This window comes from Gorilla gorilla, chromosome 8, assembly GCF_029281585.2.
Source record: "Gorilla gorilla gorilla isolate KB3781 chromosome 8, NHGRI_mGorGor1-v2.1_pri, whole genome shotgun sequence".
Taxonomy (NCBI): Eukaryota; Metazoa; Chordata; class Mammalia; order Primates; family Hominidae; genus Gorilla; species Gorilla gorilla.
In genome coordinates, this window is record NC_073232.2 from 129,163,328 (window position 1) to 129,181,448 (window position 18,121).

Below are 18,121 nucleotides of genomic sequence, written 5' to 3' on the forward strand. Positions count from 1 at the left end.
AAAAGAGAGTGAAAAACAGGTTCATTGAAAAACATCCTAGTCGGTGGGGCACAGTGGCTCACGCCTGTAATCCCAACACTTTGGGAGGCCGAGGTGGGTGGATCACCTGAGGTCAGGAGTTCAAGACCAGCCTGGCCAACATGGTGAAACCCCCCTCTACAAAAAATGCAAAAAATTAGCTGGGTGTGGTGGTGGGCTTCTGTAATCTCAGCTACTCAGGAGGCTGAGGCAAAAGAATCGCTTAAACCCAGGAGGCGGAGGTTGCAGTGAGCCAAGAGCATGCCATTGCACTCCAGCCTGGGCAACAAGAGTGAAACTCCGTCTCAAAACAAAAAACAAGCAACATTCTAGTCTTCACTTCCTCAGGGTAAGACAACAGCAATTTACCTTTAAACTTGGGAAACTGGTATGTTAGGAAAGTTATTAGTTTTCTGTCTTACACATGTACTTCCTGATATGGTTTGGCTGTGTCCCCACCCAATTCGCATCTTGAATTGTAGCTCCCATAATTCCCATGTGTCATGGGAGGTAACTGAATCATGGTGGCGGGGCTTTCCCATGCTATTCTCATGATAGTGAATAAGTCTCACTAGATCTGATGGTTTTATAAAGGGGAGTTCCCCTGCACACACTCTCTCTTGCCTGCTGCCATGTAAGACATGACTTTGCTCTTCCTTTACCTTCCACCATGATTGTGTGGCCTCCTCAGCCATGTGGAACTGTAAGTCAATTAAACCTCTTTCCTTTACAAATTACTCAGTCTCAGGTATGTCTTTATTAGCAGCATGAGAACAAACTAATAGACTTCCCAATTTCAAATACACAAAAATGCTAAGTCTACATTTTATGAAATGCCCAGCATATTGCCAAGCATCTATGGTGACTTGGTAATTTATGTCAAATTCAGGGGACATGACCAAATAGCATTCTGCTTTAACTGTGATTTTAACTTTACAAAGGAAATTTTGAACTCTATATAAGAGCCCTAAATTTTGCTTGACTTCTAAAAGTTCTTTCACTTTTCTAAAGAAACTAAGCACATAAAAGAATATTTAAAGTAATTTCCTATTCTTCACATAATGATTGGTTCCTAGGCATACCATTAAAAAAAATAATTGCATGTTTTCGTCAGCAACGTATACCAGGAACTATGAATATACTGACTGCTAGTGCTAACTAGAATGGGTATTTATTGCTTATATTCAGTAAAATATATTAGCTTGATATGAGATAATTCTTACAATATTGTTAGTTCAAAATCATTAGTGTTTCCTCACTGACAAGATAGGGTTTTTTAAGCTTTGCATTATAGAAGTTAAAAGTTCTTGCTGCTTTTGAAGGTGAAAAAAGTATGAAATCCCTTCAGTTATGGTCTTCTTAGGAAGCTGCTTAATTCCAGTGGAATCCATTCTATTAGCAGCAGCAGGAAGGCATTAGCAAACCAAACAGTCACTCTGTTGCATTCCACCTCCCTCCCAGTGCCAAAATATCCCAGGTACCATCCCTGAACATAGACTTAAAAGGAAGGGTGCTTTGTTCTGCAGAAAGGCTATTCTAGATCCTTCAGCCCTGTTTACTTCTATACTTAATGACTTAGGGGCTTTCCAGACTTCAAATGAATGTTGCACTAGAATTCTACCTTCTGGACAATATCATTACTACTAGAAAGTACATGCTACCCAAGAAAGAAATGCCTCACATAAATCACATTATTTTTCACACTGGTTGTTAGTATATCAAAAGCCTAGCCTTGCTTTCAAGCTTCAGAGTATTTACAGTAAAGGAAACAAGTTATTCATTCAATGTGAGCTGAAAGATGGTAGGGTCTAGTGAGTGAGCAGGTTAGCATTGCTATTCTGCTTATTTTGTGAATTTATGTTATTGTGCATCTACCCAGGCAGCCAAGTCTAACAGATTATTCCCCTCCTACTCTGTAATTCTTGGTGTTTTGTGTAGGAGGCTCCATCTGAAGTCTGTGGGAAGAACCCTAGAGGGCATCAAAAGGAATGGTGACTTGATTTCCCAGGTTAATATTTAAGATATTTAAAGTAGAATGGACAGATTTCTCAGGTCAATGTGCCCTGAAAAGAACCTGTTTACAACCTCTTATATAAAATGAACGAAAACGAATCTGAACCGTATCTTTGGGATTTGATGAATTCATTGTTTATCCCTTATTTTAATATTTTCCTGACATATATCAGAATAAAGGAAAGTATGAAGTGATCATGGGCACATACAAAAATGCAGCGGAGATGGTTGACCTGTATGTGGATCTGATCAAGAAGTACCCTTCAATTATTGCCTTAATTGATCCTTTCAGGAAGGAGGTAAGCACCCCACCTTCCATATTTTATAACATATTTTATATGCCATAAGATAGGCAAGACTCACCTTTTATATTTTATAACTCACCTTTTATATTTTATAACAAAACAGAGAATAAAATCTCATTCTTTTGGATCGTTGTCGTTCAAAATGTGTTGTAATTTGGTCTGGGGCTGAGTTGCTTTATTTCAGCATTCATGAGAAAAGGCACTTACTACTAAGCAAATGAATAGGAAAAACACAATTACCTAGGAGTGTGCCTGTCTGGGGAATGAAACACGTTATTCGCAAGCCCTTCAGGAGTACCTGTATATTTACAAGCAACCCAACAGATGGAAGCTGCCCCTGCTGTGCTAGCTGGAGCTTCAATAGGTTAATCATATATCATTTTCATGTGCTTAGGGGAACAGGACTTCTATAAGGCCAAATATTTTTCATCCTAAATCCAGTCACTATATATGCATAAAAGTAATAAAGCCATTTTTTCTTTTATTTGAGACAGGGTCTCACTCTGTCACCTAGGCTGGAGTGCAGTAGCACGATCTTGGCTCACTGCAACCTCTGCCTCCTGGGCTCAAGTGATTCTCCTGCCTCAGCCTCCCAAGTAGCTGTGACTATAGGCGTGCACCACCATACCCAGCTAAATTTTGGTATTTTTAGTAGAAACAAGGTTTCACCATGTTGCCCAGGCTGGTCTCCAGCTCCTGAGCTCAGGAGATCCGCCCACCTTGGCCTCCCAAAGTGCTAGAATTACAGGCATGAGCCACTGTGCCCGACCTGCAAAGCCATATGTTTAAAAGGTTTGAGATATTGAGGTTTTATGATCTATTAAAACTCATGCATTTGACAAAGGCTTATGTGACCATCTTTCCCCCAACCAACTTACACTCCAAAATATAAATTCTTGATTTTATAAATTTGAGAACCATCAGATAGATTGAACAGATATATTGAACAGATATCTTCTTTGAGATAATACAACTATTTCAATTTGGAGGACGATATAAATGCTGGTCCTGATGTGGAGTCCCAGGGTCTCAGCCACATCCTCCTTTTCACAACCTCCATTCCACACCAGCATACACAGAATGCACTGGCTGAGCTTAGTTCCTTAACCTTGCCATACCAGCCCTGCGATGACTGTCCTGAGGCTCTGGTCATACTTTTTAAGACAGGGTCTTGCTCTGTCACCCAGGCTGGAGTGCAGTGGCCTGATCACAGCTCACTGCAGCCTTGACCTCCCAGGCTCAAGCCATCTTCCTACCTCACCCTCTCAAGTAGCTGGGACTACCAGGCACACCACCACACCCAGCTAGTTTTTGTATTTTTTGTAGAGATGGGGTCTTGCCACATTGTCCACGCTGGTCACACACACACACACACACACACACACACACACACACACACACACACACACACACATGCATATGTATGTGTATAATTTTAAAATAAGCATTTCATTTCATATGATAGTCTCACCAATAAAAATAAGGGTGTTGAGAAGGGACTAGAGCCCTTGCAGGCTTTCTTTTTCCATTTTCTGTTTATCAGAAATATCAGAAAAATCCATCCAGCCAATCCTTAGCACCATTATAGACAAGAGTGGATGGGAATAGCCTGGGTCTGAAGAACTCTAAAATCCATGTAAGAAATAACATTTAGTGTATTAACATTTTATTCATAAAACCTTTAAGCTCAAATTCACTATTAGTTTCTGTTTCCCAAAGCTTCTTAGTTTGTGTGGCTGTGGTACAGGGTCATTCAGAAGTAAAAGAAAATTGTTTTGTGCATCTCAGGAAAAATGTATGAGCTTGAGTATGTGCTATATTATTCCTGTTGTTTTGTAATTATATTCAATGCATTATAATGATCAACTCTTAAATATTTACCCAGGACTCTGAACAGTGGGACAGCATCTATCACGCACTTGGTTCCAGGTGTTACATAATTGCAGGAACTGCTTCCAAAAGCATTTCTAAACTTCTAGAGCAAGGAAACATCAGCATCCCCAAATCCAATGGGCTGATCATAAAACACACAAACCAAACTACAATGTCTGACTTGGTGGAAATAACCAATCTGATTGACAGTGAGTAAAAGCATACATCTGAAAGACTCGTAATGACTTGGTTATACAAGAAACCAAAAATACACAGCATATCAAAGTTACTAAAAAGCATGGGAGAAATCTTGGAAGAAAAGAAAGTCCAACCATTTGTGAGAGATTTACTGCTGGAACACAAAAGGCAGCTTACTGACTCCCTTCACTACGTTCAACTAACAGCCCAATTCCAAGCTCACCCCCTTTACTGAGGGCTACCAGAGGTATGGCCGAGGCCACTGCCCTGTCAACTTCACAGTGGGGAGAGCCTTTCTGCCTGTAACAGGAGGACTAACGGCTGATTTCTTATGAAAGGGCATAGCCTTCAGCACATTTATCAATTTGCTTTAGGTTCTGAGCTTGGACTACAGAAAATCTTTAAATTTACAGAAACCTGGCCGGGCGCAGTGGCTCATGCCTGTAATCCCAGGACTTTGGGAGGCTGAGGCCAGCGGATTACGAGGTCAGGAGATCGAGACCATCCTGGCTAACACGGTGAAACCCCATCTCTACTAAAAATACAAAAAATTAGCCGGGTGTGGTGGCGGGCGCCTGTAGTCCCAGCTACTCGGGAGGCTGAGGCAGGAGAATGGCGTGAACTAGGGAGGCGGAGCTTGCAGTGAGCCGAGATCGCGCTCACTGCACTCCAGCCTGGGCGACAGAGAGACTCCGTCTCAAAATTAATTAATTAATTAATTAATTTACAGAAACCATAGAGGTACCCCAACTCTTACTGCTAAAGAACAGGTCCCAAATCCTGAATCATGCACTGTGGAACACCTGAGTACCCATCTGCACTAGCCAGGCTTCCGGCTACAATGTAGTGTTCAAGCTAAGAAAAATATCTCACCATTCACAAAGCCAAGGCACCAAGCACAGCCAAGGAACAGCAGGGGCAGAACACGTGTAGCCTGTATCACATTACCGCAGTATTGTAAATTTCCTCCTATCATTTACTACCACTTTATGCTCTAGATTCTAGATAAGGAGTCAACACCTTAACAGGGACCACAGCTCTTTCTTCCACATAGGCATGGCCCAAGTACATTGTAAGGATGTAGGAATTACTTAATTGAAAATAAACTTAGCTACTTATAATATATCCCGACACCAGTCAGCCATTTTAATTTGCATTACTTGGGGAAGTCTAGGAGGGATCAGAATTTGGAACCAGATCATCCACTGCAGGGAATGGTCTACTTGAGCAGTTTAGAAAACAGGCAACAAGATCAGATTAGAAGCAGTTTTCTGTCAGTACAGAGACCTGAGGCAAGGGTAGGTTCACTACTAACATGCAGCATGAGGAAGCTGCCAAGCAGGTTGGCAAGGCAGTGGAGTATCAGGGAAGCCTCGGGAGGCAGAATCTGAGTCATCAAGCTGGGATTCAGGGACAGGATCCCAGCAATGGGGATCAGGGGATGACAGGTGAAAAGCAGGGCTCCAGTGCTGGTGCATCTGGGATGCCAGAGGAGAGCAGCTTTACTTAAGACCAATGGGTCAGGCATTTGCGAATTGGACATAATCCTTACAGCATCCCTGTGAAGTAGACACTATCATTTCCACTTTATTGATAAGAAAACAAGACTTGGAGAGATTAGGCAACTTTCCCATGACACTATAGTCATCTCACTTGCCCACAACTCTTGACCACCTGTCTTTAAACATGCTGTTCCTTTGGACCAGAATGCTTTGCTCTGACATACTTGGCTCTGCATCCTTCAGGTCTTGGCTAAAATGAAATGTCTTCAGCCACTCCTGCCTTCCCCTATCCCTAACTGGTTCTTTTCTGAATCTTCCTCCTAGCATCCTATATTTCCTCTTTGTAATACGGACCACAATCACTTATACAACTACCTAATGACTGGGGTTTCCCACTAGACTACAAACTGAGCTCATGGGCATCTTGTACACTTATGCAGAGGACATGAAACAAATACCACGAGTGGGTCTCAGGAACTAGACAGAAAGCTGGTCTCAGAGCTGGAGCAGAACTCAGAGCCAGACTGGCAGCCAGGGGCCTGGGTTGGTGCCAGAGGATGGAAGAAGATGCTCAGGCAGGGCTGGCCTGTGGGTGGTAGATGATAGATACGAGGCAATGCAAACACCGTTGCTGCAGGAAGAGCTCTGGCTGGCACTCTTCACAGACTGGCACATTTCAAAGGGTTTTAAGACCCTCAAATGATTGATTACTACCAACACTACTCTTCTAGTAAACATTCAGAATGACAGTCCTTTGAATAAAATTCTACACAATGAAAGGAGAAAGCCATTACGTAGGCATACCAACTCCACGTTACTCTTACCATATTTCATTGACTCAAAGATGCATTTTTCTACACTGAACATTTAAAAAATTGAATCATGTCTTATAGCCACGGTCTTAGAAATGTGTCAATCTAATTTGAGCATCCCCCTACCCCCTTTTAGTGGTAATAAAATAATAGTGCATTTTACAAATCATGTATCTTTTTTTTTTTTTTTTTTTTTTTGAGACGGAGTCTTGCTCTGTCGCCCAGAGCTGGAGTGCAGTGGCGCAATCTCAGCTCACTGCAAGCTCTGCCTCCCGGGTTCACGCCATTCTCCTGCCTCAGCCTCGCGAGTAGCTGGGACTACAGGCACCTACCACCACGCCCGGCTAATTTTTTGTATTTTTAGTAGAGACGGGGTTTCACCGTGTTAGCCAGGATGGTCTTGATCTCCTGACCTCATGATCCACCTGCCTTGGCCTCCCAAAGTGCTGGGATTACAGGAGGGAGCCACCGTGCCCAGCCATCATGTATCTTAATTTTAATGAAACACATTATTCATTTAGTATTTACAGCATCTGAGCTACTGAAATTGGGGGGTAAACAAACAAAAGCAGGGCAATAAAAATGCAAATGTTAGAATCCTAGGTGGGCAAATAATTGACTCTTCACAGGGAAGTTTTAAATCTGAGAAATTTTTAATTTTGATCCCAGAGGCCCACATGTATCCTAACTTTCTACACCGTATAAAACTGAAAGAAATTCCTCTTCCAGGTAAGAAGCACATCACTGTCTTTGGAAGTACAGAAGGAGAATCATCTGATGACAGCCTTGTCGATTTGGTAAGTGCTGAATGCTGGTCAACTGCCAAACACTGCTTTTATCACGAATTGGTATTTCAGAGAAATGCAGTCTCTGGTGGAGAAAGTCATGTAACCTTTTAGGAAATAGACTTGCTTCCTCCCAGATAGCTACCTTTTGCAAAGAGCTAATCTTTGAACTTTTAAAAAGAAGAAAAATTGAAGTCCAGGGAAAATGATGAGCACACTTAAATGACTGGGGTGTGCACCTGCAATCTTTCCTCCTAAAATGAAGTAAGAAAGGCCAGAACGTTCTTAGATAAAATCAGCATGCCTACGTGACTAGTAAAGTGCCTGATGGATAGACAGTCACATCATCTGTTTGCCTTTCAGCACTCTCAGCTTGTAGGCCACTGTGCTTACATAAAGATAAAAAACTAGTAAGAGAAAATCCCAAACAGCACACTGTGACAGTTTCCTTTCTCTTTAAAGAATTGTCGTTTAGCAAGACATGGCTCCTCCGTCTAAAATTAGTTTTTTCCCCCCTTTCAGGCTGTTGGGCTTGGTGTCCGGTTCATCAAGTTGGGGGGTCTTTCCCGTGGTGAACGAGTGACTAAATACAACCGCCTTCTCACTATAGAGGAAGAACTTGTCCAGAATGGAACACTGGGTATGCGCTGCTTTCTTGCTTTGTTTTCACTTAGCCATGAATAAGAGAACAAAGATTGGAAGAGGGGGAATAGAAGTCCCTCTGCAGGAGGGCAGGGGAATCCAAAGACCATACATAAGTGCTGACAAAACTAGGATGGCACTTGCCACAATGTATATTGTTGTCTTAATGGATCATCTATTTACCTGAATGTTTAAAACTCTCGCCCTTTTTCTTGATGAATAGGCTGCACGATGCTCTTCAATAGAATTAATTGATTGGAATTTCCAAGCCTACCTTTTGTTATGGTCCAAATGATACTTAAGGTTTCCCTGCACAGCCCATGAAAGTTAAAGGCAGACGCTTTCCTGAGGGTTCTTGGAAACAAATTGTTTTACTTAAAAACAAGTAGGCAGTGTGTTAATTTTAACATACCTTGGAAAGATTAAGGTCTCAAGAGAAATCGATCATTTAATGAAGTTGAACCTTTGTAAATCTGCATGGTTAGAAGCACCTTGTATACTGGGTAACTGGAGAGAAACACACCAAATATGCATTTTTATTTTCTTATATTACTGATTGTGATGGCCAAAAGGAGGCCTATAGCATGCAGTGGCATTTAAGGAGACCAATAGAAGCTGTGATTATAAACTTGTCATGTTTAACGTATGTAGCGGTCTTGAAATGCATCCTAGGATTCAGAAAATAAAGATATAATTGGGAGACTATTTCTGAGTCACATAAGAGCAGTCAAAAGTTAGTCTGTATTGTTTAGTGTGTAGTAGAAGGACTAGTTTTTTCAAATAGGTAAAATTATACTGTTCCACATATCTGATTATTTTTCTGGACATCCTGACTTGTGGAGGCCTTGGCTTCCCTGAATGACTGATCCCAGTTCCAGCCAGACGTTACCACGAGGGAAAGAGCTGCTGTAGGGCATCCAAAAGGACTCTGGTGACCACAGGCTCCACCCCTCTGTGGTGACAGTGCAGCCGCCTCAGTATTCCACAATAGATTAACAGATCGAGAATTTCTCTGACACTGGCCTTGGTGAATCATTATTAAAGGGACCAAAAACTGGAAAAATAAATCTCTCCACTCCCACTTTAGGAAATCTTGGCAAAAGCTCAGCCATTAAAATGTTGTCAATACTTACATGTAAGGGCCTGACAGGAATGGTCCTCGCCTGCCATCATTTCCCTGGGAGCAGTCAGCTGGCAGTGGCTTGTATCATGCCTAATACTGGCCTTTCCCCCAGTTTATCACCTTACTCTTAACCCTTTCCGCTAAGCCTCTGCCCAAAGTCCATGATGTGTCATCAGATGTTCCAGAATGTTGAATGAGAGTGCAAATAAAATCGAACAGAACATCTGTATGGCACAATTGACATATAACCAAAGATAGGCCCAGTTGTAAATGGTTCTGGAGTCCTTTCCGATGGTGATGTGACACCTTTGGACTAGTACTGAAGATGATCTCCTTCAACTTATGTAGTACATAAAAACTGGCACCATTGGATTAGACAGTAAACTTTATTGTTACTTTTTTTTAAATAGGCTTCAAAGAAGAACACACTTTTTTTTACTTTAATGAGGAAGCTGAAAAGGCTGCGGAGGCACTTCAGGCTGCTGTGGCTAGGGAGCCGCTGGTGCCCACCTTCCCCACACAAGGTGTAGAGGAATCAGCCGAAACAGGAGCATCCTCTGGATAGGGCTGTACACACCCCAGGTTCCAGCCACACCATCAGTATTGGTAGACCGGGAGGTCTGAAGTACGGCGCCGTATCTCCACATGGAGTTTCCTCTTCAACTTCACCAACTCTTGTGGTTTTTATTCTTCTAATTCCACTGTTTGGTAAATTACATATATGATGTTTTTGCCTGAAATTCTATCTGTGAACTTCGTTTTGCAGCCACCACACTTCCATGTGGATTTTGTTTGTCTATTAGCGCTCCTGTCCATTTTTCAGGGACACGCTCCAGTAAAAGAGGCCAATATTTTTGTTGCCAACTCCACACTCAGTCAAACACCCCATCCTTTACCAATCAGAATATCTCTGAGAACAAAAACCTAATGACCCTAGAAGCTCTCTGTGCTGGGAACAGATGTCCATCTTCTGTGTTTATTCTACATGTCTGTGCTGAAAAGCACTGACACATTTTTGTAGCCAACCTCACGTAGAAGTGTGAGAGCATCACCATTTTTTGTAAGAGCCAGTTTCATCTCACTTTCCTACCCTTGATCCCTTTTTTCCTAATTCCCTCTCCTTTTTAAATTTTAGTTTTTCTTGTATTATTTTTATCTTTGCAAGTCTTCTTAGATCCTTTTTTGGAGTAAGAATGAGTATAAATGAATAAGCACATCAGTAAATGAATGAATATTCTCAAGGTTATTAAATGCCCAGTTATTTATACTACAGCATTTAAAAAGCAATCCGCAAGTGATAAAAAAAAAAAAAAAATGATGTGACATATCCGTTGCCTGAATTGCCTCTTTTGTAAGCCAGTGTTGGGATTATAGCAGAGGAGTAGCAGAAATAAATATATTCAGACACAAACATATAGATATAATAATATCCAACCACTTTATATGTTTTAGGGTCTCGTTAAAAGGGTTACCATTTGCTTCTCCTAAAAATTATATAAATTGCTATGTACTGACCTGTAGGGGAGTTGGCTAAGTTTAGACTTCTGACAAATTCTGTAATTTTTATTAAGCACACTGAGGACCTCTCCTTTTAAAGAGTACTAACAAGGGACCTTAATTTCCTCATAATAGAGCCAACTCTTTATTCTCAAAGCTATGATCTGAAACTGGCTCAGGCGCAGACTCTCTCAGAGCATGGGGCAGGAGACTTGGTTGGTATCACTCTAAGTTGGAAGAACTGTGTCACAGTTTGTGGCTGCTACTGCCTCTCCTGATGCTTAGCAACAAGCAACGGGTAGGAGAAACTGGAAGGAAAATTCATTTGAAAGGCAGAACAAACATGACTGGGTGTTCACATACCCTTTGAAAAATACACACACACACACACACACATACACACACACACACACATCATGAGACTATGCCCTGGAACAGTGATATAAATTATAATTAAATTACTAAAACCAGAGCAAAAATGTACAACGAATAACAAAATAACTAAATTAAATTAACCAAAGAGGTGATTTATTACAATAACGAGGTCAGCAGTGTGACTTCAACACAGAGCAGTTTACTCACCTATCCTCGAGACTGCACTCACCAATGGATAATTAGCATTTTAATTTAAATTTCTTAGGGTGCTAGGCACTCTTTCTACTTATACTTTCTCTCTCTTGTGTTATATAACATATAATATGAAATATATTTATATAACTGTATATATAATATTATCTGTGAAAGAAATGAAAGAAACAGTCATATACCAAATTAAAAATGACTGTGGGATAGGGAAATGTTAGTGCTTGGAAGAGAAACTTCAAACCACTCCAATCCTTATGCAGGGACTGCTTGATGAGTCTTCGAAGGTCAGTGATAATGACAGATGGTTATCCATTCTCGACAACTTACTGGTATATAAGCTAATGTTGTTCCACAACGAATGTAACTAAACAGGTAGAGTATGCATTTAGAAAAATAATCCAGACTTGAAGGCTGTGATACAGACTATCATTTACTGAACACACAACCAAAAACTGGTCTGGAAAGACAATTAAAAATAATTGTTACCTGTACTACTCCATTTCCAGCAGTTTACCATTAACAAAGAAGGTAAGGAAGGAGCAATTATTGGTGAGTAGTTAGAGCCAAAGCATCCATCCTCCGTACTCAGGGCAAACTAGGCTGGGTGCTAATAGCCCTGTTGATGCCTGCCAGTCAGAACTTCCATGGGACTGTTCAGCTGCTGAAACTGCTGTGGGTGAGGACTTTGTTTGAGACCAGCTCAGATACAAAAGTGTGCAAGTGCTTTAATTAAAATCTTATTCTTCCAGGAAAAAAAAGAGACATTTTCTTTTTCTTTAATAGCAATGGCACAAAGTACCTCTATCTCTGTGCCTCACTCTGGCTATAAAATGCATCAACATTCATTTTTCTTAAAGAAAAAAAATCCTCTATAGCGCACAAGACTTAATTTATCTTTCCCAAACAGAAGGAAGCATAAATAACCTTTTAGAGAAATCAAAAACATAAAGATGCAGTCTTTTCCAACTTAAAACTGTGTAAGCAGGACGTATGTAAGTTTTGTGTGTGCAACAGCTATGAACATACCTTGCAGATATAAGCACAGTTCTCCTATGTCTTCCTATTTGGGATCCCTTGCTTTGGTTGACAGTGTCACCCCAGCCAGGGGCAAAACCCCCTCAAAACCAAAGTGAAAAGGGAAAAACTGTAGGCAGAAAAAGGTGAGTGAATATCTTCCATCAAATACCTTTATGTCAAATTAATTTAAAATGCTTTGTAATCACAGTGAGATAAAGTAAGCAGCTTAAAAAAGGCGGGAATACTTTCAAAATACCTGTTACTAATTGTTCCCTAGTCCAGCTAACACATTTCACCCAAAGGGCAACTTCTTACTCTAGAAAGGAGGGTATTTTGATAACCATATTATTCTGTTGATGGTGTGATGAAATATGGAAAGACAGTGTATATATTTTTATATTCCTAAATGTGTGTGAGTTGCATGCTGGCAGACAGATCACAGATGCAAGAAGGAAGACAGAACAAAGAAACATGAAAGAAAACTCAATAAACCATCTTAGGGACTATTAAAAATTACTAAAGTTGTCAAATCATATACAATTTTCTATTAAAGAATGTCAAGCTTGGGGAACTAAACCAGAAACGTTAATAATAACCACAACTGACCCTTAATGGGAAACTATTGGTGCCTTTTTAATAAGTTGTGGTGAGGAGAGTTCAAATTACAGCATAACAGAATTCGTTTCGTGAATTAATGCAGTCTGTAGTAAGCATATCATATAGCAGTATTATCCAGTTAAGGAAAGATACAGTTGAAAAACATTACATTTTAATTCCCCATGAGTAAAGTGATAAGTAATTGTAAAATCATTATTGGGAGAACATGGAAACAGTCAAGCATAACGAACTTACAGAAAGATAATTATCTCCAAATTTAGGAAGTACATGTACCTGCCTACCCACCTCTTCAAGCCTATGCTTACCACACGTGCAAAAATACAATACAATACAACTACTGCAATTATTACTATCATTTTCTTTTGCCCTTAGGTGAAAAACACCTGACAGCTACATGCTGAGCCATGCTAACAAAACTAAACCTTTCACTTTCTTTAATAGTAAAATTACCATTACTGAATCATTGTCATAAAAAGTGCATTCAAGTACATTACCACTTATTTTAAATAAACACCAATTTTGAAACAATCAACTTTGAAAAGCTGCATAAGTTTTTTTTAAAATCCCTGATTACATTTCTATTTATTCACTGTGGTAGCCTGAAACATTGTATTTTTAGAGACTAACTACTGCTTAATTTCTTTTTTTAAAAAAACAACAACAAACCTGTGTAATATAGAACAGCAGTGAAGCAAGAAAAATGTGTGCTTGTCACTTATCTTCACTGTACTGTACATAAGAACTCTGATAAAATATGGTACTTGTGCCACATTAGTATTTAGGAAAACATAATTAACTCATAGCACAGAGCACATGGTTTACCAACTTATTACTGTAAAATTCAAGGTTTGGACTTTCACCTCAGTTCTGTATTCAGGCTACCAGAGCATCCCCACGGAGGTCCTCGGGAGGCTTTGGACACAATCAATAGCATGTATTTTTCATCCAATAGTTAACAATGTGTGTAATTAACACTGACTATGGGACTAAGAGTTTGATGCCAGCTCCTGAGTTTTCAGTTTATCTCAGTCTACTGTAGAAAATAACTTGTATGCCACAGTACCCAACAATTTCCATGCTGCTGCAGTTTCTCCATCAAGAGGATCAGACCCAAAACAGAAGCTTCTTTGGGGGCTTTTAAAATCACATTAGGTTGATCAGTTTTGTTTATCCGATTATATACAAGCACCTCAAACTTTCAGCATTCCATTTGATGAGTGGTATGCACATTTCCTAAAAAGGTATCAACATCTGAATTTTTTTGTAACCTTCTAAAAGAAGTCATACTTAATACAGTAACTAGGAAAAAAAACTCATCTTTATAAAGATCAAAAAACCAAAACCTACTAGGAATGTGTGTTTTGCTAAACAGCTTACTTATGTTTATAGTTGCTACTTACAAAAGTGACACCAGAAAAGAACCTGTATTCTGAATACAGTGACCAGAGCAGAATGTCTACAGCCCTTGCCAATATAACAACACTAATCATGTGCTTATTGAAAAGGACTTCCAAACATGTCAGGCTTCTGGTTTACGGATCAGCAGTTGGAGCTGTCTGTCTCTCTCACGTTTTCAATGCTGTCTTCTTTGTTTTCTGGTTGAATTTCGCTTTCATCCTCCTTGTGTTGAGTTGGATCTTTTTCAGCAACCTGGTCTTTGGTTTGGGGTTCATGTGTAGAAACAGGATCTAAAACTACAACTGGTTCGGCTTGTTTCTCACCGTCAATGTATTTTTTCCTGCATCCAATGCTACTGGGAGGCCTATGAGATGAAGAGTTAGACAAAAAAAGTAAAAAGCAGAGAGAGAAAATAGTTGTCTCTGATATTCTGGATTCAGACTAACATAAAACCCAAAATGTTCTAAGTCTAATCAACATGCATATAGTAGTCTTTGAGATGCCAGCCATTTAAAAGAAAAAACGAAGCTATCGGATTACACAGCTGATACTAGGAGCACAAGGCCAGAAGAAAGAAGGCAGAGAAAGAGCGATTAACTACAGAAGTGTTAAAAAGCCAAATGCACCTACCTGCTTAATTGCATTCTCTTCTCAGGAAGCGTAAAGCTCACGGACAAACTGTGAACTTCTCACAGCCTGCTGCCCAGATCCCCACCCGCCCTCACTTAGCTGGATGGAGCCAGTTAACTCCCTTCCCTCCTGTGTGTCCCTGGGTACGGCTGGCTGCAGGGTAGCGCTGAGGAGCCTGCAGGGACAAGGGGAGTAATCACCCCTCATCACTGATAGACAGGTGAGAGGCATGCCGACTGCTGCCATTACCAACTAGAGGAGACCTGGTCAGACTTCAGGAGGGGGTGGTGGTAGGACCAAGGGCGGAGAGAGAGCCAGAGTAGAAGCTAAAATGCTAAGTTACCATTAATGTTTCTAAAAGGAGAATCAGGTTTCTTGAGAAATTTCTTACGGAATTTCAGAGGCAGTTTTCCACAGACTCCTTCTCTTGTCTCTTCTGCTGCAAGAAGCTATGGCCTCTCAGGCTGAATGGGTGAGGATTTCATTATGGGAACAGATATCTCTGAAACACCCGAAGGTTCAGGCTGCTGAGCTGCTGCCTGAAGGTGGAGGCAGCTGCAGCAGGCAGGGCTGGGGCTTTCGGACTTTTCTGGTCTTTTTGGAAAATGCTAGGATCAGGCCTTTTTGTCCCTGAGAACTGGCTGTTAACCATGACCCGGCACACCACCATCCCACCTCTTGGTGTTCCGCCAGGTGCCAGTGAGCTGCCAGCCAGTGCCTGCCCACTGCTCTACCAGCCCCTCACCAGGAGTTGGTTTCTACTATTCTCTGACCCCTTCAGCAGGTCAGAGCTGGCAGGAGACACTCTTTTACCACCTAATACCTCTCCCTTGTTGGACTTACCACAATTGTTTCCTGTCTGTCTCTTCCAACAGCATGTAAACATCCACGAGGCAGGGACTGTTTAGCTTTACTCACAATTCTATCCCCAGCACCTAGCACAGATGCATTTGTGGACTAAACGAATGGGCAAATACTAATAAACTGAAAGGTTCAGAATGAAGGGGGAGAAATCAAGGTTTGGGTGTGAGTAGGTCTGGATGTCTCTCTTGCAACAAAAACAACAGAACAAATGATCAACTACTGAGCAAAAGTAACCTGCATGACCCGGTAACGGGCACAAAACCTCAAACCCAAAGACCACACTGTTTTTTTCACTTTCTGACCAGTACTGTAAGATCTGTCCAAATGTTTAAAAACCACTCCCTCTGGCTATTGGGTTATATTACCTATGTTTGGCTCGGTCATCATCCTAAGTGACAAACACTCTGTCTTCCTTGGAGGTGGTAAAAACAAAAATAATCAGGAGCCTGGGGACAGGCTGTGCTGTAGTGAGGACAGATTCCTTTATTTTTGCCTGATTATGGCACCACGACATTGTCCATCTACCTTGGCCAAGGAACTACTTCTCCAGACATCTGCCGCTATGCTTTGGGAATCAGAATAGGGTGTAGTTTCTCCAGTGGTAACTGTTTTGACTCTCTCTGACCCACACAATATTTAAAAGCCTGTGATGGGAGAAGCAGAACAACTATGAGTAATATTAAGGATTGATCAGAGGAATTAGACCTTAGGGAATGAGAGGCACTAGTCATGCCGTCTGTGTAAATCTGCTGCCTCTGCGTCTGACACTGGGCCTGCAGTCAGCTGTTCTGACAGTTGGGAGGGAAGGCAGCTGTAAAGTGACAGAGACTGGGGACAAACTAGAGCTGCACCTATCTCTCTCTCTCACAAGCACCAATCTTGATGATGCAAGACAATCTGCAGAATAAGCAGGAGCCTTCCCCAAGGAGCTGCACATGCACCTGCCCCAGGATTTGGAAAAGCTGGAGGAGGAGATGTGGGGAGCTGAAGAAACTGTGGGCCAGTCACTGCCACATGCCAGTTAGGTGAGTCAGCACATCAGGAATGTCATGCACAAGCTATAACAGAGCCTGCCCTACACGGACCTTCCGAGGGTTAAAAAAAATTTTTTTAAGACAACTACTTCACTTCCACCTTTTAAATCTCATGCAGATTTATCTGCCGGCAACTCTAAACCGAAAACAAACAGGTGAGGAGATTCTAGGAAATAAAGCTGCAGCCCAGCTAAGGTTCCAGGGAAAGTCCCATCCAAGTCTGCAGGTTGAGTCACCAGTACGATGGTTTCACCATCTTGGGCCTGGGCCCACTCTTATGTAAGCCAGTCAAACTGCTTTCAGCATGCAAAGGAGGTAGTATTTCTCTCATTCTAGGTGAGCAACTTCCATCAACCCATACTAACCTTCATCACTTCTGTAGAACTACCATGGATGTTTCCATGCTCGTGTGTGTCTGTAGGTGAAGGGGTGGTGCACAGATCCTAGAAAAAGCTTTCTTCATCAGCTCAGGGCTAAAAATTTCCAGGAAGTGCTCTCTGGGCTCCACAGCAGCAATACATGGATGTTGATTGAACTGAAAACTCATAAACCTAGTATTGTCAGGCTGAAATTGTCCTGGAATTGTCTCAGTCCAAAGAACGATTTCCCTGTCCTGAAGCAAGCTTCTTGACTGCAGATTAATCTATTATTAAGTCACTTATAGGCTACAATTTGAGAACCCCTTTGTTATCACTGAACTAGGCGCAGTGGGCATTTTCTGAATCTAGGCATGGAGGGAGAGTGACTGGTTTCTCAAGGATAATGACCACTGCCTTAGAATCCCAGTGGAAGGTGGAAAGGGACTAGGGCAATCGTCTAGTCTGACCTGTCCTTTTACAGATGAGGATGATGGGGCACGAAGAGGGGAAGGAACTGGCCCGAAACCACACAGCTCATCAGTGGCAGAGTCAGAACAAGAGTCAGAAGCTCCTGTCTCCCTGTTTCTGCCTTTTCCACGACAGCATGCTGTTTCTCAAAGGCATCTTCTCCTAGAAACAGGAGGCTACAGGCTAGTTTTTGGCATGTTTACTGATTTCATTCTTTCCGAATCCCTGTTTCCATCTCCACCTTCCAGATCTGTAAATAAAAAGTCTATCCCTTCAAGCTATCCCTTAGTTTTAATTTTTCCCCTGTGGTTTGTAGCTCCTCCTGGCTTGACATCACTAGGTCCACTCTTGGGTCCCACGGGCAGCTGCCCAAGACTCCTT

General features: G+C 41.4%; 2 protein-coding genes across 9 annotated transcripts in view; one reads left to right on the top strand and one right to left on the bottom strand.

The window, feature by feature from the left end:
• The window catches only part of ENO4 (enolase 4), a 29,266-nt gene extending 18,533 nt beyond the window's left edge, over positions 1 to 10,733 (top strand). For all 4 annotated transcript variants that reach the window (XM_055353274.2, XM_055353276.2, XM_055353275.2 and 1 more), the window contains 5 exons: positions 2,205 to 2,330; positions 4,222 to 4,417; positions 7,450 to 7,517; positions 8,028 to 8,145; positions 9,681 to 10,733. In XM_055353274.2, coding sequence (XP_055209249.1) covers positions 2,205 to 2,330; positions 4,222 to 4,417; positions 7,450 to 7,517; positions 8,028 to 8,145; positions 9,681 to 9,835 — 663 coding nt within the window. In that variant the 3' untranslated portion in view covers positions 9,836 to 10,733. The remainder of the gene's footprint in view (positions 1 to 2,204; positions 2,331 to 4,221; positions 4,418 to 7,449; positions 7,518 to 8,027; positions 8,146 to 9,680) is intronic.
• A 2,248-nt stretch (positions 10,734 to 12,981) lies between these two features.
• Positions 12,982 to 18,121, bottom strand: part of SHTN1 (shootin 1) — a 120,023-nt gene continuing 114,883 nt past the window's right edge. For 4 of the 5 annotated variants that reach the window (XM_004050150.5, XM_004050151.5, XM_019034721.4 and 1 more), the window contains one exon: positions 12,982 to 14,749. In XM_004050150.5, coding sequence (XP_004050198.3) covers positions 14,527 to 14,749 — 223 coding nt within the window. In that variant the 3' untranslated portion in view covers positions 12,982 to 14,526. Of the gene's footprint in view, positions 14,750 to 17,279; positions 17,465 to 18,121 lie in introns of those variants that run through there. The other variant, XM_063710535.1, reaches the window with a different exon arrangement.